The 25,867-nt window shown below is 37.4% G+C and overlaps 3 protein-coding genes across 4 annotated transcripts in view; 2 read left to right on the top strand and 1 right to left on the bottom strand.

Moving 5' to 3' along the window:
• The window catches only part of LOC109609384 (cadherin-related tumor suppressor), a 67,413-nt gene extending 47,165 nt beyond the window's left edge, over positions 1-20,248 (top strand). The window contains exons 5-9 of the mRNA XM_020026045.2: positions 906-1,093; positions 2,246-2,668; positions 2,725-3,238; positions 12,247-17,593; positions 17,653-20,248. Coding sequence (XP_019881604.2) covers positions 906-1,093; positions 2,246-2,668; positions 2,725-3,238; positions 12,247-17,593; positions 17,653-20,248 — 9,068 coding nt within the window. The remainder of the gene's footprint in view (positions 1-905; positions 1,094-2,245; positions 2,669-2,724; positions 3,239-12,246; positions 17,594-17,652) is intronic.
• A 482-nt stretch (positions 20,249-20,730) lies between these two features.
• LOC109609407 (vacuolar-sorting protein SNF8) lies at positions 20,731-21,603 on the top strand. The gene has a single exon (XM_020026069.2). It carries the CDS (start codon positions 20,772-20,774, stop codon positions 21,525-21,527), a length of 756 nt encoding a protein of 251 aa, XP_019881628.2. The 5' UTR covers positions 20,731-20,771; the 3' UTR covers positions 21,528-21,603.
• Positions 21,604-21,750: 147 nt separating this feature from the next.
• Positions 21,751-25,651, bottom strand: LOC109609395 (GRB2-associated-binding protein 1). 2 transcript variants are annotated; one of them, XM_020026055.2, is made up of 8 exons: positions 25,477-25,651; positions 25,102-25,399; positions 24,317-24,462; positions 23,921-24,263; positions 23,676-23,868; positions 23,577-23,619; positions 22,861-23,289; positions 21,751-22,805 (listed from the first exon to the last, which is right to left on the bottom strand). In XM_020026055.2, exons 1-8 carry the CDS (start codon positions 25,552-25,554, stop codon positions 22,446-22,448), a joined length of 1,890 nt encoding a protein of 629 aa, XP_019881614.1. In that variant the 5' UTR covers positions 25,555-25,651; the 3' UTR covers positions 21,751-22,445. The 2 variants fall into 2 exon arrangements, with proteins under 2 accessions (XP_019881614.1, XP_019881613.1); XM_020026054.2 differs by having other exon boundaries at positions 24,317-24,468; positions 25,477-25,649.
• Positions 25,652-25,867: the final 216 nt, after the last annotated feature.

Here is a 25,867-nt window from a genome sequence, read left to right as displayed (position 1 = left end):
ATGCACAAGCATGCAATAACTTTCACCCGGACAGTATGGCCAGTTATCGACACCTCGAGCGTGTGCCCACTCGCTCCGCAACACGCAGTATGACCATTATTGTTTCTCCGGCCGTTCTTAAAAACGCTGGAAATTAATGTATTGTGTCTATTCTCACACACACACACACACACACACACAAGAGTCTAAAAAGTTCAAATTTCTGCCCCGATTCAAACCGGCGATTGTCTAACTTAATAACAGACCATCGGCTATAGAGTTAACGGTACCGATCGATAAAATTAAGAGACACATTTCCGTTTTGAACTTTACCGTTTTCGCCTCGTATTTGTTTTGATGCATTATTAAAGGCGTTCGATCTACCCGACCCGGTCGTGCCTCGTGGTTTCCATCCCCGATTTTTATCCGCGGTACCTCTCTCTCTCCTTCTCGCGGCCGCGTCTGAATCGTGAGAGGTGCGACATCCAGTCGCCGCCTAGATTACAGACTTCCATATTTTCCGGATTCGACCACTAAATCAACAGTTTCTCTAATTATATGACATTACAGACAATGCCCGACCTATGAGCTATAAGGTCGTATGCACAATGATCATTTTTCCTCTTTTTTTTTTCTTTCTCCTGCCGGGTTTTTTTCGCGTCGGACTGTTATTTCGTCCGGGACAATGGTAATGCGATGTTTGTTATTGTTCGTAAATTGCACATAACTACGTCATAAAAATCTGGCTGGATTTGATGGCATAACTCTATTGTCACACGTTCGGAATGTTCTGGGAATCACTAAATGTCAGCGCCGTTTTTTATACACATAGTTATTTATAATGTGCCATTTGTGGCGGTTAACACAATCACGTTTTGTTTACAAATGTAGTGCTTAACGATGTTTAATATTTTTACTTGTTCCAGGTGTTAATGGGAAAATCTCCTACACGATCACTTCAGGAGACGAGAAGGGTGACTTCGATATTTCTTCAAGTGGCGTCATCAGCACGAAGAGGACTCTGGACAGGGAGACCCAGGGGCTGTACAATTTGGTGGTGACCGCTACCGATCAGGCTCAGGCTCCAGAAACACGCCTCTCTTCCACCGTTCAAGTAAGCAATTTTAAATTAATTAATAATGGCAAATAAATAAATACGTGGGTAACCCGCTGACGAAAGAGAGGTGGCGATGCGTGTCCCATCTTGTCCGTCTTCAATAAACAAAACAATATTTGAGCATCTAACAGTCAGCGGGTTGAGTCCTTCAGTCACTTGAGTTCCGAGCCAAAAATAAACACGCGAGGTGGCATCTCGTTAAAAAAACACTACCATACAATTCAAGTTTTCAAGTATTTACTAAACCAACACGGCGGAGATGAAGAGGAGAGGATCCCGGAGCCGTGGCAACTGGTATAGGCACATTAAATATTTTATGGGCATAACATTATTAATATACTCGTCAAAAAACTTACGGCCATTAATATCGGAGTGGTCGATTACACGTCCTCGAGTTGTACACAAAAGTGTTGTTTAAGATGTCATAAACTTTTATATTTTTTAAGATGATTATGAATTTTTATTAAATCCTTGACTCCTCGGACGAGATAACGACGCAGGTTTATTATTTGCATATCATTCGATTTAATTATTTGTAGTAAAGCACGGGTTTATTGAGGCACTGTGTTAAATATTTTGATAACCAGCAAAGATTTTATTCCGAACCCGAGATACCGATCCACCTGAGATATTTTAATTATATGCCATGCCTAAAACAATAAACAATAATGGCAAGAATTTTAATTTTCCTTCTCTTAGAAACTAAATATCTTATGACAAATGTCTAATTGTGAGAAAATTTATCCTGTTAGACTCTAAGGCGATTATCTTCAACTGAATTCCATAAAGTCCCACCTCTAGGCTCATTGTCACCGCCTGAACTCCATAATCGTATCGTTTTTATGTCGTAATTTTAATATTTCCTCCTCAACATATTTTTTTATGAAAATTATGACATGTTTATATACAATATAAAATTACGAAATTCATAGTTTATTAGGTTTTTACGATTCATAAAAATACCGAACTATATCGTAAATTAGAAGTCGTAAAATTTTCAGAATTCGGCTCCGGACAATTTTGATGTTTGTTATATTAAACGTTTTCCTTTGTAACTGTAAATTTATTACACTAGATACAAATTTTTCTATTTTGAATTTAACACGTATATACAGGATGTCACCTAACAGTTATTTATGTTCATTTCAGGTTACGATTATTTTAAAAGACGTAAACGATATGGCACCAGAATTCATATCCCCTAACGAAACGTCGGTGGCCGAAAACATCCCTATTAACACAGTGGTGATGGCAATTAAAGCGATAGACAAAGACGAAGGCCGAAACGGCTACATCGAGTATTCCCTGAACAACGATTACGACACTAACGGAATATTCTCCCTTGGCCCAGTCGACGGTTTGCTGAGAGTTTCAGGACGAATTGACAGAGAAGTTAGAAGCAACTACACTTTATTGGTGACGGCCAGAGACAGAGGGGACCCACCAAGATCAACTGACATGAAGATCTTCGTCCACATCCTGGACGAAAACGACAACAGTCCAGTGTTTGATCCGAAACAATACAGCGCCAGTATTGCTGAAAACGCTTCCATCGGTGCTAGTGTCCTTCAGGTAAAACCGGAAGTCTCCATCACCCAACCACTTTTTAACCACTTCCTTTGTTACAGGTGTCCGCAACTGACATCGACGACGGCCTGAACGGCCGCGTCAGATACTCGATCTCCTCCGGCGACACCAACCGAGACTTCAGCATCGCCGAAGACACGGGCATCGTGCGGGTCGCCAAAAATCTCAACTACGAACGCAAATCCCGCTACGTTCTGACCGTGCAAGCCGAGGACTGTGCCGGCGACATCAACGGCGAAACCGCCAAATCGGACACTGCGGAAATCGTCATCTCGGTGTCGGACATCAACGACAATCCGCCCACCTTCTTGGACTCGCCGTACCTGGCGTATATCATGGAGAACATCATCCCGCCGAACGGAGGGTACGTGATCACGGTGCAGGCTTACGACGCGGACACGCCGCCGTTCAACAACCTGATCAGGTACTTCATCAAGGAGGGCGACACGGACGTGTTCAGGATCAACGCCAGCACTGGGGAAATTTCCCTCCTCAGAGCTTTAGACAGGGAAATGCAGTCGGAGTACTCCTTGAGTCTCGTAGCCATGGATACCGGTAAGTCTGATAATTAACAATAACATGGATTTAAGGAAACACTTTGACTCTGACAGTTATCTTAAGTGGAATGTAAACAGAAGAACAAGGTGTCGACAGTAAAGGTTTTTATCCGCCTCGTTGTAACAGTGTCTTATCGACTTGCAAACAGTTACAAGAGCATTTGCGCCATATTTCCCCTAAAGAAAATGATTGGACGTGGTGTAGTTGCGGCCGATAGTTGTAGTATCACGAAATCGGCCGAATTATACGATGCTCGACCCAGTTTTTGGTCACGTTTGGCGGCGTGCACGTTGCTGATTTTCGTCCTCAACAGGCCCGTACCTTTTATTATTACACTTATTACATTTCCCGATATTGCAAAAATGTACTATGCAAATATTGGGTCGCAATCGATCGGGTTATTAGCATTGTCAAGCCAATCTTAATCGATTTATCAAGATCCGAATTGGAAATTTCCGCACAACTGACTCGCAGCAACAGCTATTTCGCCCTTTTAAGGAGCGGATCTGTGTAACGAGAGCGCAGTTATCATAGCACCATCGTCATTAGCATCTGCTAGACCAAATAGAGATCCATCTCATTAATGCGGTGCTCGCCTCTGTCGATTTACATATCCTGGATTGTGTACCACTGTGTTTGTTGAAGTGATACGATTTAATCGTTATAAATGCGAGTTTAGCAGAGCTGCATCCCGTAAAAAAGACTTTAGATTTATTGCGACGAACAAGTGGATTGAGTGACCTAAAAAGTGGCCGTTAGGAAAGTGTTGGGATTTTGTTAGCGAGTGTATCTGGCCGTTGACTGAATGGTGCCAAAGCCGATCGTGTATTAGAAGTAACGGTTCGTTATTGCAGGCAGGTACCTACATAATATTGTGTTCGGAGCTAAATACAAGCCTATTTATCCATCAAACACACTCATACACACATTAATATCCCGTTGCAGTCCTTGGAGTCTGTTAATCCCGGCGAAGATATGACAATGTTAGTTATGCAGAAATTTGCAGGGCCCGAGGCTCGAGTACCGGCACCGCACCAGGTTCCGAACCCATATAACTAGGTTTGAGCATTCAATGAAAATTATTTCTGTTTCGGGTCACGCGGGGTCAAGCGCCCCAATGGCTAATGCAAATATGGTGCTTAAGGTTAAGGCGCTTTTATTATCCGACTAGGAAAGATGGATATCGGGATGTTGGCACTTATCTCTCTTATCGCATTATTAATTTCCATTGCTGATTTTCGCACATTTCAATGTTACGTGTTTATAACTGAGACACGATGCTTGAATTGATTCATGTATCAATTTGTTTGACTCGCATTTTTCACGTTGCTCCGCTCGTATGCCATGATGTTATGCTAATTTTCCCATTTGTACATGTTTGGATTCTCCTTATGATCTTCCATAAATGAGTAATGACTTTATTTTGGTTCTTGCTTTGCCTTTAAACTAATACACTCAATAAATGTTAAGGATAAACATTCTAGACTTACCTATGATAAAAGTTATTAATCCTTATATTGAAATTTTTGTTCCAACTCACACTTTTTTTCTTATTATTTTAATTTCTATTTAAATCTATCAAAAATGTTTTTTTCCCATAACTTCTTAGTTCAATTATTAACCCAGTTTTCCCTTTCACTTCTGTTTTATTGATATTAATTTTTTAAAAATAATTTATAAATATTTATATATTAAAAACTAGTTAAAACCTTTCTCTGGATGTGTTAATATTTCCGTTTCGAACTTTCATCGAGGAAGATTTTATGTTATTTAATTACACATAAAGTTGATTGACTGTCCTGAAGAATGGTGCACAGACTAAGAAATTAAGAACATAAAAGTCCGAAACACATATTACTGTTAAGAAATACGTGGAAGACGATGAAGACCCACGGTAGAATTTGATTGAATTCCAAGTTCATCCAAATGTACCACCTTTTGTGCATCAAACATTAAATTTAGATATTATGTAACCGATCGGTTTGGACACGTATTGTTTCTTGTCAGGCATTAAAAGGCCGACGCAATGTTTAAATGGTAATTAAAAGGTCACGTGGAAAAAAAAGCGCTTCGTCAGCGTCCAGACATCAATGGTCCAGAAACACCGGAATTGTTGCTCTAGCGATCTGCATCATCTTTTTAAGAGCGAAAACGCCGGCTTTTGTCCCTTCTTGCGCTCACAATCGGTAATGTAGATGCTAATCGCGGTATCGTGAGAACCCGACGTCGTGACAATTCATGTCGATGACGACCGCCGGGCTGTACCGTACCCGAGACCAGTACCACGGCCGCACCGGCCGATAGATATAAAATAAACAACGGGTTCTTAGATTTCAAGCGCAGTCACTATCGCCGACAGATCGCCAGCTCCGAATTAAATGTCCCAAACTGTTAGGTTCGCGAGCCCCCAAGACTCTAACTCCGTTTTGGTCCGGTGCTCCGAGAGAATGGCCTCGTTCTATTCTAGTCGTATCGTCACTTTACAAGAGCTATTAAACTGTTCAGATCCAAAATGTTCTTAGTCACAGTCGATCTGGTTTTTCTATGACTCGTCCACAGTTTTGTGTCTTACTGAAAATGTACTGGGGAGATTTAAAAAGTTATTAATTTTGAGTACATAAATAAAATTAATGTTTAAAGTTCTTAATTTAATTTAAAATCACATAATTTACAAATACTTTGATATGATATATTAATAATATAATATTTAATTTATTTAAAATTAATGCCACACATTTCTTGTACTGTTTTATCAATTTTATTTGCTTTTTAAATAATTTTATTTTGTTTATACTTTACGTTACATATTTTTTGTTGTATCATTAATTTAAAATTAAAATAATAAAAAAGAAAGATTTAAACTGTTCACTCAACAAATACTTCAATTAATACTTTGATTTTTGGTGCTGATTTATGAATTTCACTCAGCAAATACTTTCAACAAACAAAACAAAATATTTTGATTTCTCGCCTCGGTTTATTAATTTTATTTACGTAATTTAATTTTTCTATTGATTGTATTTAAAATTAAATATTAGAATTACACATTCTTAGCTTCATTTAAAATAACCTAATTTTTTATCAAGATTTTGAATGTAAATGTTTTCATTATTTAAATATATTTATTGAAAATTAAATTCAGAAAAAATTTCACTTTACACTACTTTATTAATTTTATTTACTTTTACTTTTTAATTTATTTTATATTATTACCTTAAATTGATTTACAAAGATTTTGAATGATGATGTTACTGTTTTAAATATTTCATTATTTATATACTTTAGTTTGAAATTAAAATAAGAAAAATCCATTGATTCTAGAACGAATAATCCAATAAAATACTTTTCCTGTGTTTTATTAATTCTATTTATTTATTTTTACTTTATACCTATAAATAAAATAAAAAATAATAAAAAAGGTTTTGTCTTCTACATCTTTATTTAAGTAAAATCATACAATTTACTTTGAATGAAGATTGTACTATTTTAAATATTATTTTTAAAATAAATTTATTAGATTTTTTTATTTAAAAACAATATAAAATGATCAATTTTTAGAAAACATTTAAACTCTTTATCAAATTGCTTATTTTTTGTACCAATTTTTGACAAATTCAAACACAATTACTGCCTCAATTTCAATTTTTTTACTAAATTATTTAATAAAATTTCTTCGTTTGATAAATTACTGTTCTTAATAATAGGTGTAAAGTGAACAAATGAAAAAAATGCATTAAAGAAAATTTCATAAAAGTTTATTGAATAAACTTAAAATCAGAAAAAGCTATTTTTAAAATAAATTTATAGCAAATACTCCAATAAAATATTTTTATTTCTTACAATAATTATTAAATTTATTTGTTTGTTTTAATTTTATTACATTTTTTTATTTAAAAACAAGATAAAATGGTCAATTTTTTAAAAAAAAAAAAACATTTAAACTCTTTACCAAATTGTTTATTTCTTGTACCAATTTTTGACAAATACAAATATAATTACAGCCTCAATTTCAAATTTATTACTTAAAATTATTTAATAAAATTTCTACATATGACAAATTACTCATCTTAAAAACAGGTGTGAAGTGAACAAGTGAAAAAAGTCCATTAAAGAAAATATTGTGATGTGTGTAAATATTTCTGAGATTTGCAGATAAACAACAGCATAAAATTGACGATGTCTAGTAAATACTATAAATTACAATGAAATTAAACCATAAATTATTTAGCGAATGTAAGATTTGAGTAGGTATCCAGTTAGTGTATGATGTAGACTATTGCCAGAACCGCATTTATTCACAAAGAAACCAGTATTGGTTTGCAGGATCACACAGAAAAACAACATCAGTCAATGAACAGTGGCAAAAAGTTGTAGATCCGACGCTGCAAGAAGTCAATTAAATACCATAAAATATAATATATGGATAATGGGTATAGTGTTTAAGTCGAGCTATGGCGTAATTAAATTAGTTATAACTGGCTGGGGCTGACGTAAAAACGAAATTCCAAATGGAATCTAGACTGGACTATCATATCGTTATAGTTTGACGGACATGTTCGAGCGAATTCCTTACACACAAATCTACTTGGAAGCCTTCCATTTTTTCCCACCTATCTCAACCACTCGGTGCTCCATCAAGACTCAAAGGTGCAATATATTTTCCAGTTTCCACAACATTGGCGTATGCAACGACATTCCTACGAAGGGGAAAAGCAACAAGTAAACAAAAAGCAAACTCAGCCGCATATTAAATATTATAAAACTATTGTCAAAGGATTGTTAAATCAATTGACAATCGAACAATTTAAGCAGCACCCAGTAGACGATTTCACATCGGCTTTCGCCCGCACCGAAATCGTTACCAAACACAATGTAGACACGACCGTTTATTGAAACGGTATCGGCAGCGACCTTAATTAATGAAAAAAAATTCCCCGATGTGCTCCTCTGAAAAGGCCAGCACGCCCTTGAGTGCGCAACAAAAAGCATGACCGAACCGAAGAATTTCTGCCCCTTTATCGCGTGCTTTATAGTGTGCATTAAAGCAACGCATCACACAGTCGTCGAGATAAATTTGTCTTCGATTAGCAAGCTCATCGCACCGGATTTTATTATCGTCCGACCGCAAAAATGGACGCTATATATTAGACGATTATAAAATTTATCGTCGCTAATTGCGTCCGAATCTGTCTCGTTTCAGCGAACGGACTTTCTTCAAATTCCCGACAGCCAGCCTCGTAATTATAATTGCGCACGGCTTTATTGAAAAGTGGTAATTAATAACGTGTGGAACGTAATACCGATTCAATTTAATTTTAGCGCAGTTTACGCAATAAATATAAAGCCGGCCGCGGTTTACAGTTAGAAACATTCTATTCTGCCTCAAACTTAATTACGAAAATAAAGTTGGATGGCACAAAAGAACTTGTCCGATTCCAACGTTCCCTGTTATCTCTAAGGATCTTCGGTTATAATTTCGCAATTTGTCACTATTATTTCTTAACGGGGGGTTGTATTATTACTAGGAAGCCACGACGCGTTTTCGCTTCCTCCGCACACTGTTTCGAATTTTGCAAAAAGTCGTCCGGTCAGTTCGGGTGATTCGAACGGACGTGATGGATTTTGTTTAGTCTGCCAGGAAATCATAAATCCTGCGAGCAGATCAAAAAGTTATGACAACTCACATATAATTTATTAGGTTTAAATGTTTCAAAAAAAACTAGGAAAAAACTGGACTAGTTTACAAATTTTGAAAATTTACAAGCACTGAAACAAATTTTCTACAGATAAATTTTTCGTAGAGTTTGAAAACGTTAGTAGTCTTATAAAATTTTGGAAAATCTAACCAAAAGTTATATTTATTCAATTTAGAGTACTACCTACTATACAATAGTTTACTCGTTTACTTCTTTACAAAAAAAAATGGAAATTATAATTTGTTATGGATTATAAAAGTATGTTTTACCCTGTGTTTTAGTTTTTTCTCATATTTTTACTATATTACCAAGTAATTTAAAGTTTTTGACAAATTACAATATACGAAATACATATTTTCTAAAGTAAAATTATTCAGGGTATCATATCTTCTCATATTTTTATTAAAGTACCAAGTAATTTAAGGCTTTTGACAAATTACAATGTACGAATTACATATTTTCTAGAGTAAAATTGTCCAGGTATGTCGAAAAAAATGTTTGTAGTCTTGTAATGTTAACTCCTTTTGGAAAATCAATCCAAAATTTATATTTATTTAAATTGAAGTACTACTATCACCTTATAGCACAATGGTGTACATTAAATTCGTTTCCTTCTTCATAAAATAATAAAAATTATAATTTGTTACTGATTATAAAAGTGTACTTGCCATTAAATGTTTGGTTGGTTTAGTTTCATCTCATATTTTTATTACAGTACCAAGTAATTCAAAGCTTTTGACAAATTGGAATGTACGAAATACAATTTTTTTAGAGTAAAATTGTCCAGGAAATTCGAAAAAAAATGTTAATTCCTTTTAGAAAATCAATCCAAAATTTATATTTATTTAAATTGAAGTACTACTATTACCTTATAGCACAATGGTGTACATTCATTTTATAACAAGTTAGTGTATATTAAATTAATTCCTTCTTTATAAAATAATGAAAATTATAATATATTATGGATTACAAAAATGTACTTACTCTTTAATATTTAGTTGGTTTAGTTTCTTCGCATATTAAAGAAGATTAAAGATTACTTACTCCTAAATCTTTGGTTAGCTTATTCATTGTTCGACCTAATACAAACATATTTTTGTAAGAGTACCATTTACAAATTTTGACAAATTTCACAAACAATATGCGATATTTTCCATACTGACATTATTCAAAGAAATCGAATATGTTGTGATTTTTCAATAAGGGTTTATTCTTACAAATTGTCAATAAAAAGATATTTCAAAATCGGGGACTGACTTTGGAAACTATTTTGTAATTCTATGTAAGGTTTTCATTCATCTTCAGGGCATTAATTTTAAATTTAAATTGTTTATTCATACACTGAATTATATATTTTTTAACATTGACAACACGATAAGAATTTTTGTGTCGTTTTTTCTCAGTGTGCGTCTGTAAGAATCTGAAACCTAAATCTACAATATCAACGTTTGCCACGGACGCGAACAAGACAACATCGTGATCCGAAACTATTGTTATAGTTACCTCAAGTTATTATAGATTTGAACTTGGGTCAAGTGCTCTTTCAGGACTCGACTTTTTTTTATCTATCGACTTTAGAATTCTGATTACTATCTGACTGTGAGTTTATCGGTCGGATGTTTTTATTGTTTCGTAATACACGACACTTGTTGCATAAGAATTAGAGATTTTTCTGTCGTGTACTGTGCAATCATGGCCCAAGTGACATTTGTATTATTGTTGGGTGTTTTGACTCATTTGGAGTAAGAGATCTCATTGTCGAAGGTGATTAGTGATTCGAGTTGAATAGACGAAATATAATTCCATGCCGGTTGTGTAATTTGTCGTCGGGTTAAACGATCGATATGAATTCGGAATGTACGAGTGGCCACAATATTTTATTGTCCATTTAAAAAACCTACGTGTACTAAGCCGTACGGACAAGTTTATGGGCCACCCACAGGTGTCAACTACTAGATTATATTACATGTTTTTAGTACCGGACAAAATAGAAATTTAATATGGTGCCACGAATCGTCTTCTCAAAACTTTTTTACTAACTAGAAAATTGCTACTTAAACAATCTAAACCGCCGAGAACTTACTTAATCTATTGCATGTAAATATAAAAAAAAATTATTATAGAGTTATTTATGAGGCGTTTACATGTTGGACCGTGGATTCCTTTGGGCTGTGGTTTTGATTGGATGCCCGTTCTTGGAGGAATTAAAACATTTTCAAGTAACATTCGTCTGACAGATTGACAACGGAACGTATAGAACTTGAATAACCGAACTGAACGCACGATAGAATATGAAAATTACATAATAAAATTTCTTATTCTCACGATTCACCGCCACAAGACAAACCCGAGATGACTCACGCATCATCTCCAATGCGGAAAAATCGGGATGCTGAAACCGTGAAAATATTATCGACGAGGATCCGGGAGTGGCTTCCGCACGGTATTTATGCAGATTGTTTTCGGAGTGGATGGCGATTTGCTCGCATTTCACCGTCCAATTTATTTAAGGCCCCCGTCTCTTGATAATGAGGTGACTTATGAGTTATGCAAAACGGTTTGCGATAACGGTTTGCCGCCGATTTGGTTCCTGCAAGTCACGGATTGAACAGAATCATTGCGCTCCGCTCCGGACCATAAAATATGAATAATTGGTTTTATTTGGAGTTTTATTCGATCGTTCCCGTTCTTCAGTCCGAACGTCAACGTCAAATACAGCTTTTAATTCCGATGCATCGCATGATAGATGAACGAGCCAGAGGCGGAACGTCTTCAGTAATATTTTCGCTGTTTCTAAAATAGTTTCTGTTCATTTGTAAAACGTACACGAGTTCATTCCACCTATTAATATTCCATCGACGGGATATTTCTGTGAATTACTCAGAATACACATCTACTGTATTCTAATGTGAAATTACTCGATAAATATAAATTAAAATAGGCATTTTGCACATAAAAATTATTTACATGTTCGTGCGTCTGTCATTTGTGGCAATCACGGGAATAACAATTAAAGCAACAGATGTTTTACGACTGAATTTCTAAACGGATCGCTCACTGTGAGAACGAATACGTGAATTAGATTAGAATGAAGGCATTCTCATAAACGCGGTAATTTATTTAATTACAAGCAAATTAGGCTGATTTAAGCATTTTGTTGGGCTTGTAAACAGTTCATTTAACTCGGATTCATTAGTGGTTTACATACAGATTTTATAATTAGCGAAAGTATTTCCCTTGGTAAACCCATTCATTAGTTTAACCACAATTTCCTTAACAAATCAATTTATTTATTTAATTTCTTTGCAGGGTCACCACCACTAACAGGAACAGGAACAGTCCGAATCATTGTGCAAGATGTCAACGATCACAGTCCAGAATTCAAGCGACAATCCTACTATACAACAGTCTCAGAAAATTCCCCGGTTGGCACCATGGTTCTGTCACCGGTCGCGACGGACAAAGACGTCGGTTTGAACGCAAAAATCCGTTACAACATCCTCGGCGACAAAGTTGACAGGTTCAAAATCGACCAGGACACAGGAGTCATCACCACAGCCGTCAGTTTGGACAGAGAGGAAACCGACTTGTACTTCTTAACGTTGATGGCTCAGGATTGCTCAGCAACCGAACCGAGAGCCACAACAGTCAATCTCACCATCAAAGTACTAGATGAAAACGACAACTCTCCCACCTTCAGTTCTTCCAAGTACGAAGTGTATATTTCCGACAACACGAGAGCTGGACAATTCGTATTCGGAGCCAGAGCCTCAGACGACGACATAGGAGAGAACAGCAGGGTCACCTATATGTTAACCGGCGAGCATGCTAATAACTTCACAATAAACCCCAAGACTGGAGTCATAAAAGCTTTATATGATTTGTTCAGAACACCCAACAGTGTTTTCAACCTAGAAATCGAAGCGAAGGATGGAGGAAAGGTGCCGAGAAAAGCCAGCACAGAACTGAAAGTTTTCCTCAAACCTGATCATTTGTTCCCACGATTTTCTGTTCCCACACAAACCAATTTTATACTCTCGGAAAACGTAAAGAGTGGAACCAAAATAGAGGTGTTCAGAGCCATGTCCCCAAAGAAAGGTCCGGCGGGTGAAATCAAATATGCCATAGCTGGAGGTAACGTGGGAGAAGCCATCACGATGGACAGAACAAGCGGAGAAGTAGCAGTCGCAGGCATGGGATTAGACTACGAAACATCTCCAAATTACGAAGTATGGATCGAAGCTCAGGACTCAGATCACCCTCCTCTGAGAAGTGTGCAACAATTGACCATTAACGTGACAGATGCCAATGACAATCCTCCTATTTTAAACAATCCTTTATACAACGCTTCAGTTTTAGAAGAAGAAGCACCACCACAACTTGTAGTTAAAGTATCTGCTACTGATATTGATTCAGGTGACAATGGTAGAGTGACTTACAAATTGCTTGACAACTTTGATGAAACCTTTGAAATTGACGAAGAAACAGGAGAAATCTATACAACAACAAAACTAGATCGTGAGGACATTCCAAGTTATGAACTCACAGTTGAGGCTTGCGACAAAGGAGTCCCACAATTAACCGGCACAGCAACAGTTCTTGTAACTGTTTTAGATAAAAACGATAATCCTCCACGATTTACCAGACTGTTCAGCGTTAACGTAACAGAAAACGCTGAAATAGGATCCTTTGTGATTCGAGTAACAAGTTCCGATCAAGATATTGGAGAAAATGCAAATGCCACTTACAGTTTTACAGAAAATCCCGGAGAAAAGTTCAAAATTGATCCAATATCCGGTAACGTAACAGTTGTAGGACATTTAGACAGAGAACAACAAGACGAATACCTTCTTAAAGTTGCTGCAGTTGATGGGGCTTGGAGATCAGAAACTCCTTTAACCATCACTATACAAGATCAAAATGACAACGCACCTGAATTCGAACACAGTTATTACAGCTTCAACTTCCCAGAACTGCAAAGAGATATTGTGTTTGTGGGACAAGTAGTCGCCACCGACAGGGACAAGCAAGGTCCAAACTCTGTGATAAGTTATTCGCTACAACAGCCTTCGGATCTCTTCACTGTTGATCCAGCCTCTGGAGAAATTTTCAGTAAACGAAGTTTAAGATACAAATACACGCAATTGGAGGCTTCACCTGAAAATACTTATTCATTGACAATTTTGGCAACAGACAACGGCAAACCACCGATGTCCTCTGAGTGCTTGGTTACTATTAATGTTGTGGACGCAAACAATAATGCTCCTAAATTCGAACAACAAGAATACCTTTCTCCTGTGCCGGAAGATGCAGTTGAAGGTCAACAACTCCTTAAAGTGGTAGCTAAAGACGATTTAGATGTAGGAATCAATGCTGAGGTAGAATACCAAATAGTAGGAGGAAACGGAACTAAACATTTCAACGTCGACAGAAACACGGGCTGGATTTCATTGGCTGAAAGACTAAATCACGTCGGTGACGTTTATAATCTGAGGATCAGCGCAACGGATAAAGGTGTACCACCACAACAGGATGAGGTTACGGCCACTCTGATTGTAACTGGGGAAAACAAACACAGTCCAATATTTACAGCTTTAAGTTATCAGGTCATTGTGCCGGAAAACGAGCCTTTAGGTTCTACAATTCTTACAGTTAGTGCTTCTGACAGTGATCAAGGACCTAATGGAATGATCAGATACGAAATATCAGCAGGAAATGAACGAAAAGAGTTTGGTGTTGATCCTATTTCTGGTGCTGTTACAATTTTACAACCATTGGATTACGATACTATTCAAGAATACCACCTGAATATTACCGCAGAAGACTTAGGGTTCAATCCCAAAAGAACCACCGCAATGTTAACCATCACTTTGACTGATATTAATGATAATTCGCCAACCTTCAACCAGACTACATACGATGCATTTATCTCTGAAAACCTCCCACCCAACAGCTTCGTATATCAAGTGTTTGCCAAAGATATAGACTCTCCAAAGAATGCAATTATCCAGTACTCAATTTCGGATGGTTCGGATAAAGAAATGTTTAATATTAACGCAAAAACTGGCGTAATTACAGCCAAATACAGTTTCGATTTCGAAGAGAAGAACTCATACAAACTAAACATTGTTGCTAGCAACCCAGATTCAACAATGTTTGGCACCTGCGATGTTATAGTCCATATAACAGGAGTTAACGAGTATTATCCGAGATTCATTCAACCTGTTTTTCATTTTGATGTTTCTGAGTCGACAGAAATCGGTACTAAAATTGGTACCATTCAAGCCACAGATCAAGATTCAGGAGATGATGGAAAGGTTTATTACTTATTCGTTGGCTCTAGTAATGATAAAGGATTCAGTATTAACGCTGAAACTGGAACAATAAGTGTGTCCAGAAATTTGGACAGAGAAACGCAAAGCAGAATAGTATTGACTGTTATGGCTAAAAATGCAGGTGGAATTCGTGGTAATGATACAGATGAGGCACAAGTTATTGTCACAGTACAAGATGGGAATGATCCACCAGAATTCCTCCAAGACCACTACGAAGCCAAAATATCCGAAGGTGTACAAATTGGCACCGAAGTCACCAAAGTTAAAGCAGTCGACAAAGATGTCAGAGCACAAAATAATCAATTTAGTTACTCAATTATCGGTGGAAACACTGAGCAAGCCTTCAAAATTGATCCACAAACCGGCGAAATTCAAACTGCTAGATTGTTGGACAGGGAAACCATTTCAATGTACAATTTAATAGTCGGAGGAATTGATACAGGAATCCCTCCTCAAACTGGTACCACGGTAGTTAAAATACACATCACTGACATCAATGATAATGGACCAACATTCGATCCATCTCAGCTTGTTGGGCGAGTAATGGAAAATGAACCGCCAGGCACCAAAATTATGACCTTATCAGCTAAAGATCCGGATCTACCACCAAATGGTGCTCCATTCACTTATAGACTTATTGGTGGAAAACACAGAGATTACGTTAGAGTTGACAGACACACTGGTATTGTTGTAACCACCACAATGATTGATCGAGAAGTAACACCAGAATTAGACATCATTATCGAAGTAGAAGATAGTGGCACCCCTAAAATGAAATCTCAACACAACGTCAAAATTATAATCTTGGATGAAAATGACAGCCCTTCCAGTTCTAGATCAGTACATGTAATTGTTTTTGCTTTTAACGGAGCTTTCCCCACTGGTAAAATTGCTGACGTCCATCCAAATGATCCTGATACCACTGGTGATTATAGATGTAAAATTTTACAGAAGCCCCAAGTACTTGGAGTACTTTCCATTCCATCTGAATGTAATTTATACACATCTAAGATAACTCCAAATCAAGGTTACAGTTTATCAATTTCTGGAAATGATGGAAAACATTCAGATGTTACATCTACTGTTACTGTTGAATTTGTCGTGTTTACTAATGCTACAGTAGAAAATTCGATAACCATCAGAATTGCGAATATTTCTGCCAGTCAGTTCTTAGCATTAAGCTATAGAAACCTTTTGGAGAATTTAAAATCTGAATTGAATGGTGGTGAAAAACTAAATATTTATAGTCTACACGAAAATCAAGGTAATCTTGAACTAACTGTCGCAATTAGCAGCGGATCTACATACAGAAGTAAATTCTACACAAAAGACAAACTCTTGAAGAAAACAGATGTTCTATCGAATCTTTTTCACACATCTGACGTAGAAATTGGATACTCTCCCTGCAATGAAAATGTTTGCGAAAACGGAGGCATCTGCACAGAAGAAATAACTGTGAAAAGAGAAACAAAAATTACAGACAGCCAAAACATAATCTTCACCTCTCCTTTAGTGGCTCACGAATACACATGCCAATGTGCCGATGGTTTTACAGGTCAAAATTGTAATAAAAGACAAGATCCATGCCTTCCAAACCCATGCAAGTCAGGAGGACAATGCAGAAGACAAGGTTTCAATTTTCAATGCATTTGTCCCAGCAACAAAGACGGAAAACATTGTGAATTGGAACGAGGAGATGCCTGTTCTGATAATCCTTGTCAAAATGGTGGATCTTGCAGAGAAAGCCCTGACGGTTCATCGTTCTTCTGTTTATGTCGATCTGGTTATCGCGGTAATCAGTGTGAAGCTTTGGCTGATTCCTGTAGACCCAATCCTTGTCACAATGGAGGACTATGTGTAAGTTTGAAGCCAGGATACAAGTGCAGTTGTACTGATGGCAGATACGGAAGGCACTGTGAGAAATCTACGTTTGGTTTCCAAGAACTGTCTTACATGTCATTCCCTAGTTTAGACGCAGCCACCAACGACATTTCCATAATTTTCTCTACAACCAAACCTAATTCACTGCTCGTTTATAACTATGGATTGCAAACTGGAGGCCGCAGTGATTTCGTAGCAGTAGAACTGATAGAAGGCCGTGCTGTTTTCTCATTTGGAGGTGCCAGAACCGCCATAACATCGATCAGTGTTGGAGGGAAGAATAATAGTTTGGCAGATGGAAGTTGGCATAAGATCACTGCCACAAGAAATGGACGAGTTGTTTCACTTAGTGTTGGAAGCTGTACAGAACATGGTGATATTTGTGATGACTGCAGGCCTGGAGATAATTCTTGTTATGCTGATGATATTGGACCAGCTGGGTACGTATAACTTTATTTTGTAATTTAGTTATATATTGACGTTTTTCTTTTGATTTCAGAACACTGAACTTCAACAGTCAGGCGTTGCTTATTGGAGGTCTGCAAAGCGCTGATCCTGTTCTAGAAAGACCTGGACAAGTTCATTCTGATGATCTAGTAGGGTGTGTGCATAGCGTTTCAATAAATGGAAGACAACTTAACCTGAGTCATCCGTTGGACTCTTATGGAATTCAGAAAAAATGTACCAGACGAGGATTTTGCTCCGGACACACCGGCGATCCTTGCCTAGGATTTGGACAATGTTTGGACAGATGGTCATCAGTTAGTTGTGTCTGTGGAAATAGTTTAATAGCTCCAAATTGTCATAATGCGTTACAACCAATTAGTGTCAGTGATGGGGGTTTTGTAGAGTTTACTATTTCGAAAAAGCATAAGAGAATGCAGTTGTTAGAGAATCTTTACGACGGATCAACTCTTTGGACACATCAAAGAAAACCTAGATCAACGACACCACAAACCCAAGCGAAAATCGACGAATCTCCAGCAAAAAGCATGAGTCTAATGTTTAGAACAGTACAAACGGAAGGAATAATTTTCTATGCTGCCAGTAACAAGCACTACACCTCAGTGGAACTGGTCAAAGGGCAAATTATTTATATCAGCAAAGTTTCCAGTGCAGTAAACATGACAAATACTCACGGATCAGTCACTGATGGACAATGGCACAATCTCACTTTATATTCCCACAACAGAGATCTGGAGGTGTTACTGGATAATAAAAAAATCGGAGAAGAACTGGACTCGGCAGGAGTGCATGACTTTCTTGATCCGTACTTAACGTACATGTCTATTGGGGGTGCATCAAGAAACGTTTATTATGCAAGAAGTGCTCTTCCGGATAATTTTGAAGGCTGCTTCGCAAATTTCACCATTAACAACGAAATCCAACCGTTTAACGGATCTGGAAGCGTGTTCCAAGAAGTTTTAACACGCGGGAAAGTATTAAAAGATTGCAATGGTCCTGTCGGAGTGGGTACTGCCGCAACACCTGATCCTTTGAGCATCGGAATTACTCTTGTTATTGTTTTCTTCGTCGTTCTCCTCGTTGCCATATTAGTTTCATTCGTCGTATTTAGATTGAGGAAGCAATACAAGGAAAAAGGTGGCGCACCTGGTAGTCCTTCTGGCATTCACAGCAAGCAGAACGGTGGTACTACTATTATGGGAAGTAATGGATTAAATGTGGTGAATGATAATGTACTGGGGAGAGCTTTGCATTCTGGCGACAATTCTATGGGTTATCATTCTGAGAATGGTGATGTGATAAGAGGAATTGGAGGACATCCATTGGTTGGACCTGAATTGTTGTCGAAGAAATACAAAGAGAGAGATTTGCAAGGTGAAGTTCCAAGGCCCCAAAGACCTGACATTATTGAACGGGAAGTGGTAAATAAAGGTCCTCCGTTAAGAGAGGAACATCATCCTCCTCTACCGCCAAGTTCCAACCACAACCACGATCATCCTAACGATTTGAACTCCGAAATTCCCGAGCACTACGACTTAGAGAACGCCAGTTCGATAGCACCTTCGGACATAGACATCGTTTACCATTACAAAGGTTACAGAGAGGCTGCCGGAGTGAGGAAATATAAAGCAACACCTCCTCCGGTGGCCGGTTACCATCACAAGCACACGTCTGCTCAGGCACAGTCACAACATCGACATTCGCCTCATCATCCAACGGCGTACCCACCAAGAGCACCACCAGTTACTAGTCCAACATCCAGACCCCACCAAAGCACTCCTTTAGCTAGACTAAGTCCCAGCAGTGAGATGTCAGCACAACAACCTAGAATATTAACGCTGCACGATATCAGTGGTAAACCCCTGCAGAGTGCTTTGCTGGCAACTACATCTAGTTCTGGAGGCGTGGGGAAAGACGTGTTGCACAGCAATAGTGAGAGAAGTTTAAATAGTCCGGTTATGTCCCAATTAAGCGGGCAAAGTTCCAGTAGTCGTAAGGTAGCACCCCCTAATGCCGTTACATCTCCGTCACCAGGCATGGGATTGACGGCGGAGGAGATCGAAAGGTTGAATTCAAGACCGCGCACCTCTAGTCTAGTCTCGACCCTAGATGCGGTGTCCAGTTCGAGTGAAGCCCCGAGAGGCGGCGGCCCCAACCACTTGAACCACCTGCGCCATTCGCCAGTGCCAGAAACTCATCACAGTTCCACAACGACTGATGAAAGTGGAAATGACAGTTTCACGTGTTCTGAGATAGAATATGATAATGCCAGCCTGGCTGGCGACAAGTACAAGCCAAATGAGCCCGAACGCAGGGCAGATTCAAGCTCAGGTAGTAAAAACAATATTCCTCCGCCATCGTACGATGGCTTCGACTCGTCCTATCGCGGTTCCATGAGCACGCTCGTCGCCTCCGATGATGAGATCGGGGGTCCCATGTACAGACCCTCCACCGGATCCCCCTCGACAACTGCGCTAGGATGGGATTACTTGTTGAATTGGGGGCCGAATTTCGAGAGTTTCGCGGGGGTTTTCAAAGACATTGCTGAACTACCGGACTCGGTTAACGGTAGGGTGTCCTCATCGTTGAGGCTGACGAACGCCCCCAAACCATCGGAGGAATATGTATAGTGTACGAAAGACTTGTTTTTTAAATTAATTCGCAGACCTTGTATCAAGGATTTGTAATATTCTTGCCATATTTTTGTTGTACTTTATTGTAAATTATTTAGGCTAGTGAAAAACTGCTCTTCCTATGTGTTAAAAGACTTATTTTGTACATATTTTATACTAAAAGTCAACGAATGTAGAAAAATATTTAATAAATAAAACTAACTGTAAATTTATTTGTTTTTTTTTTACCTTCAAAACTTGAGAAGAAATTAAATTTCTTGAATGATTATAATAAATATTTTACAGCGTTGTAAAAAACAGAATAAAAGTATTTATTTGATTCTGTAAAATATAAATTAATAATCTTTAAACATCCCTACGGGTTGCCTAACATCAATTTTATAAAGCGACATCTAGTGTGTGGTTGGTCTTGCACACTTACTAAAAGATTACAGAGTTCTTCTTTGAATGTGGTATTATTGTTGAAATGTCAAATCATTAAGGTTATAAACATCTGTCAATAAACAAAACAAAAACGACAATGAGACGAAGAGCTGGTTTAGGTGCAATACAAAAACAGAAACTCGAACAAGAAAAGTACAAGGATAAAGGTAATGAAATCCAGGAGAACCAGTTCGAACAAATGACCAAACAATTGGACGTTTTCAAAACTAACCTCGAAGAATTCGCATCGAAACACAAAAATGAGATCAAGAAGAATCCCGAGTTTCGACGACAGTTTCAAGAAATGTGCTCCAGCATCGGTGTGGATCCGTTGTCATCAAGTAAAGGATTCTGGTCTGCTTTGGGAATCGGCGATTTCTACTATGAGCTCGCGGTGCAAATCGTTGAAGTTTGCCTCGCAACGAACGACAAAAACGGAGGTTTAATCAGCTTAGATGAATTACGAACGCGACTCATAAGGGCCAGAGGCAGAAGTAACAAACACCAAGAAATCTCAAATGATGATTTACTTAGAGCTGCTAAGAAACTAAAAATTTTTGGCAGTGGATTTACTATTGTGCCCATTGGTAAAGGACAATACATGGTTCAGTCAGTTCCTGGTGAATTGAGCATGGATCATAGTGCCATTTTACAATTAGTCTCAAATTCTGAACAAGGATTCACTTCAGTTATGGCATTATGCAAAGAGTTGAATTGGGAAAGAGAACGGTCGCAAAAAGCATTAGATCATATGGTCAATCAAGGATTAGCATGGATTGATTTGCAGGATACTTATGATAAGATGTACTATTTTCCTAGTCTGTTTAATGCCTGTGTTAATTCTGCAAGTTAATATGTTTAAATAAGTTTTACTGTTATATTTTATTACACATATATTTACAAATAAATAATTTATATTTGCTTTTAAATTTTATTTCATTTTGCAAAGATTGGCTTAAGTTTATTTAATAAATGGTATATAATTTGTTTGAATTTAAATAAGGTCATCCCACAATAAACAACTTAAATATTTTTATAACAAGAGAAAAAATTTGAAATAAAGAAAATCAAAAAAATTTAAAATAATATTTTTATTCTGTATACAATTGTATAACATCATTAAAATTTCGTAAAATGGACTACATCCTAACACTTAATTTGTAAAGAATAGAAAAATTACTCTAAAATATGATAAGAATGGCCACTTATATTTTATAAATTTAAAGCTTTAAATGGATTTTACACAATAAAAGAAGCTAAAATATGTCAAGAACGAAACAAAAATATAATATATGGTAATTAGTATATTTTAACATAAGTTGAACCTAAATAATGACTTAAAATTCATAAAAACTACAATAAATGTCGGAAAACAAAATATTCATAAACCAATGAATATTGCACGTCTTGGTACATAGTATCACTTTATATATCTACAGTTAATAGTTAAAAAAATTTAAGGCACTATAGATACACATTCATTACAATAATTCGTAGAAATAGCATAAACCATAAATGCAGATAAAAATTTTAATACTCTGAATAATACGGAACTTAATACTCCTTTTTGTAAATGCAGTCTCAGAAAACGAAGAACTGAAGCGTTTGGAATGTGAAATACGATGAAAAGAACTGTTAGAATCAGCATTTAAAAAAAAAATAATCTTTGAACTTTAGTGGAGAGAAGATTTCCATGATACAAGGAGGAGATTCATAAAATATATCTGAGCGACCTTTTGATTTTTCAAAAGAATCAACAACCCAAAAACTGTCATTGTTTCTTAAACATAACTGGCTCCTGCCTTTCTTTTTCCAAATTGTTACGTGTCAAATTGAACGCATTCGTTTTCGTGAAATCCACCTTTTTGTAAACTGTGTCGGTTTCATTTTCTTTAACCGGCTTCGACTTGTTAACAGATCCGGAATTCGTCATATCCAGGTCTAAATCGAGATCTAAGTATTGCATTTTACTACACACGACATACAAGTTGTCCTGGCGGTTCAGCAGAGATTCATGAGAGCGGCCCAAACTGTGCGACAGGAACGCATTCTGTGGCAAAAATGAGGGACTCGGTGCCGCCCGAATTTTCCTTTCGTCATCCGGATTAAACGTCTTCCTCATGTGGGCCTCCTAAAAAATTATTCACAATTAATAATGTTTTTATTTAACAAAAGAGACAAATTACTTGAAGTGGTGTTGGAGGCTTTAGTTTCCTGTCGACGGAAGGTGCACCCCTGGGGGAGGCTGGCTCCTGCACCGAGCCAATAGAATGCGTGTCCGATAGCTTCCTTTTCGGCTTGAGTCCCCGGTCGACGGCCGGCGGCGGCATCAGTTGTCCCGTCTGTTCGCCCACCAGCAGGGGACTCGGTAGATTCGAGTAGGCGCTACGCGACGACGTCTGTGAGTGTGGCGAATTCGGTTCGTCGTCGTCGACGTGCAGGGAGGGCGTCGTCTCCCCCGGTGCCATGTCGTAACGGAAGACTGTACCCTCGACGTTGGCGGGCGCTGCGTTAGAGTAGCAATGGCGCCGTTGAGACGTGCCCCGTAAAGTCGTTTCAGTTTCGATGTTGTGTGAACGCGGGAAGTCGTACATTTCGTCAGACACGACCACTCGCTTTAATGCACAATATCGTACCAATTGGATTTAGTGTTTGTTTTTATTTTATACATTATAGTTTGTGAGAGGGTTTTTATAGAAAAATTATTTTCATTTGCGACTTGTTTTTAAACATACCTTTTAAATTTTTGCTTATTGCTCGTCTATAAAGACGAAAATAACAAATAAAAGGCAAAGAAGTGCTTTTAAATTTGATATGTACAAAATCATATATTAAATATTTTACTTATATTTAAGAATAACACAAACTTATAAAATATTGGAGAATATAAAAGAGTACCTACCCCCAAATCCTTGGTTGGCTTAGATTCTTCTTCATTGTTTGTGCTAGAAACAAACACATTCATATAATCACTATTAATTAAATAGTAAAAATCATTTACCTTGACTTAGTAGGCGTGACATTTAAGTTCAGGTAACAGGGTTGTGTATTCGGGGTGATGTGGGCAGGTTTTGGCGGTCTGGGAGGTGCTATAACGGCCCCACTTTTCGCCGTGTCGGCTTTGACGAATCTCTGGGCAGCAGGAATCTCGATGTCGTTCGATGAATCCGACGGCCTTGTATTCTTCGACGTGTCTACAATAAAAATAATTAATACCACAACAATTTCATAAACAATAAAACCTACTGTTATCGAAGGAAGCGTTGTGAACCCAATCGTCGTCGGTGAAGACGCTCTCCGAATCCGTTGGACTCTGAAGAGGTGAAGTGTTCTTGTACTCGTGCCGCGATAAGTCGAGACTGCCGCCCGCGTGCGGTGGTACCAGCTTACGCGGGGAATCGTAGAACCGGGGGTCGGGATGTTGGGACTGAGCGCTCTGGACAGCCGGTAGGTCGTTTACGTAGTTCATGTAGGCTCGCTGGGGCGCCACGTCGTACGCCTCGTTCGTATGGTGGTCATTGGGGAAGAAGGAATTTCGCATATTATATTCCAGTAGTTTTTGGAAGTCGTGCCCATGCTGGTTCAATATCTGAGATGAATAAGCTATTAATATCAAAGAAAAAATTGGGTATTTTCTTTTACCTTTGGATCGAGAACTGGCGTCTTTCCAGAAATACATTCTGAAATGGGGATGTAAGGATTTGTGCTGACTGGCGAAATAGGGGGAGTCTCTGTTGTCATATCTATCTCTTCAACGGCAGCAAAATCATCTGTCGCATTCAAAGTTCCTGAAACTGAATATATATAAAAATATAAAGGTTACAAATTAATTTATATTATATAACTAAAATCATTAATTAATTATTATTTTAATTGCAGTGACACATTTGAATAAAATGCTTAAATGAATAAAATTATCTCTACATAATAACTTATTAACAATGATTTAAGATTCATTACTAAATTTTTCAAATTTAAAAATTTATCAATTCATATTTTATCAGTTTACATTCAAATCATAAATTCTTGTTTAAATTGTAATAATGTATTTTAGATCATTGAAATTTATTTAAATAGTTCATACTTTATTTCTCATTAGTATGACAATTAAATATTAAAAATAAATGGTCTTATCAAACCCATCAAAACAATTGTTAATATCAACAATTCGTCATCGGATTGGCGATGATTCATGCGTAAACAAATAAATGTGTGGTTTTCTTTGAAATTAGTTATGTGAACAAAATATTTATTTTCTTGGGAGCCTTAAGTTTTCTTTAAATTTTAAATGTGTATTATGCATTTAAATTAACTTCCAGAATAAGACTATTAAAAATTGGATATTTACAATATTTTGTTTATTCTTATACAATTAACTGTAGATTGTTTTATGTATAACATTGCTTTTAAAAACAAAATTAACTCACCAGCATCCTCAGATGACTTCAGTCCACAGACTTTACAAATATTATCCACCCAAGACTTCATCTCTTCCTCAGTCTCCGCAGCTAAATAGTAGGTTCTAGTGGGCGTTTTTATATCAAACACATGATCCAGTTTGAGATTCTTCTCCCTGAATGCCAGTCCCAAGTCCACCTGTTCGCATGCATCCAAATTTATGGTGCCTTTCAGTTTCCTACAGTGTCTGTCTGTGTAATAAGTGAGCACATACTGTCCAGGCAGTTCTCCAGTGTTTGTCAGCGAGAAGTAACGTTTCCTCCATCGCTGCAATTTAATCGAGTTAATGAGTTAAGAGTGTTGGGGCTTTAATGAGTGATTCATTGCACGAAAGTGGGACTTACCGCTCGAAAGATACGCTTGTCGGGAGGCGATTTCGTAAGCCAGCCCTCAAACACGACTTCCTGGCTACTTTTGGCCATATTGATGGGACGGCACTGCTGATATTTGTCAATAACATAACTCTACATCGCGTACGCGATATCGATGACTAATTTGTCAAATAGTCAAAATACTTTCATTTCAGTACGACCAACTTTTACTGATCGCTCATTCTTCGATTTAAAGCTATATACAGTTCGCCTTGTTCTAATGAGAGTATATTAGAATCGTAATATTTTAATTACAAAAACATACAACAGATTTACTAATAAATCATAATAATTATTAAGCAATGAATAAATTAAATTTACTGTTATGTTGGCCACAGTGGCGTTACAGATATGCAACCACCGT

This window comes from Aethina tumida, chromosome 7, assembly GCF_024364675.1.
Source record: "Aethina tumida isolate Nest 87 chromosome 7, icAetTumi1.1, whole genome shotgun sequence".
Lineage (NCBI taxonomy): Eukaryota > Metazoa > Arthropoda > Insecta > Coleoptera > Nitidulidae > Aethina > Aethina tumida.
Note: the sequence above shows the minus strand (reverse complement) of the source record. Positions and strands in the feature narration are given on the sequence as shown.

Excerpts from the sequence above, each read along its gene's own strand:
- LOC109609407 (XM_020026069.2), top strand. The coding sequence starts at position 20,772 with ATGAGACGAAGAGCTGGTTTAGGTGCAATACAAAAACAGAAACTCGAA.
- LOC109609395 (XM_020026054.2), bottom strand. The coding sequence starts at position 25,554 with ATGGCCAAAAGTAGCCAGGAAGTCGTGTTTGAGGGCTGGCTTACGAAA. Across the intron at positions 23,290-23,576 it reads AGCCAACCAAGGATTTGGGG|CGAGTGGTCGTGTCTGACGA; the intron begins GTAGGTACTCTT and ends TGTGCATTAAAG. Across the intron at positions 22,806-22,860 it reads AGCCTCCAACACCACTTCAA|GAGGCCCACATGAGGAAGAC; the intron begins GTAATTTGTCTC and ends ATAATTTTTTAG.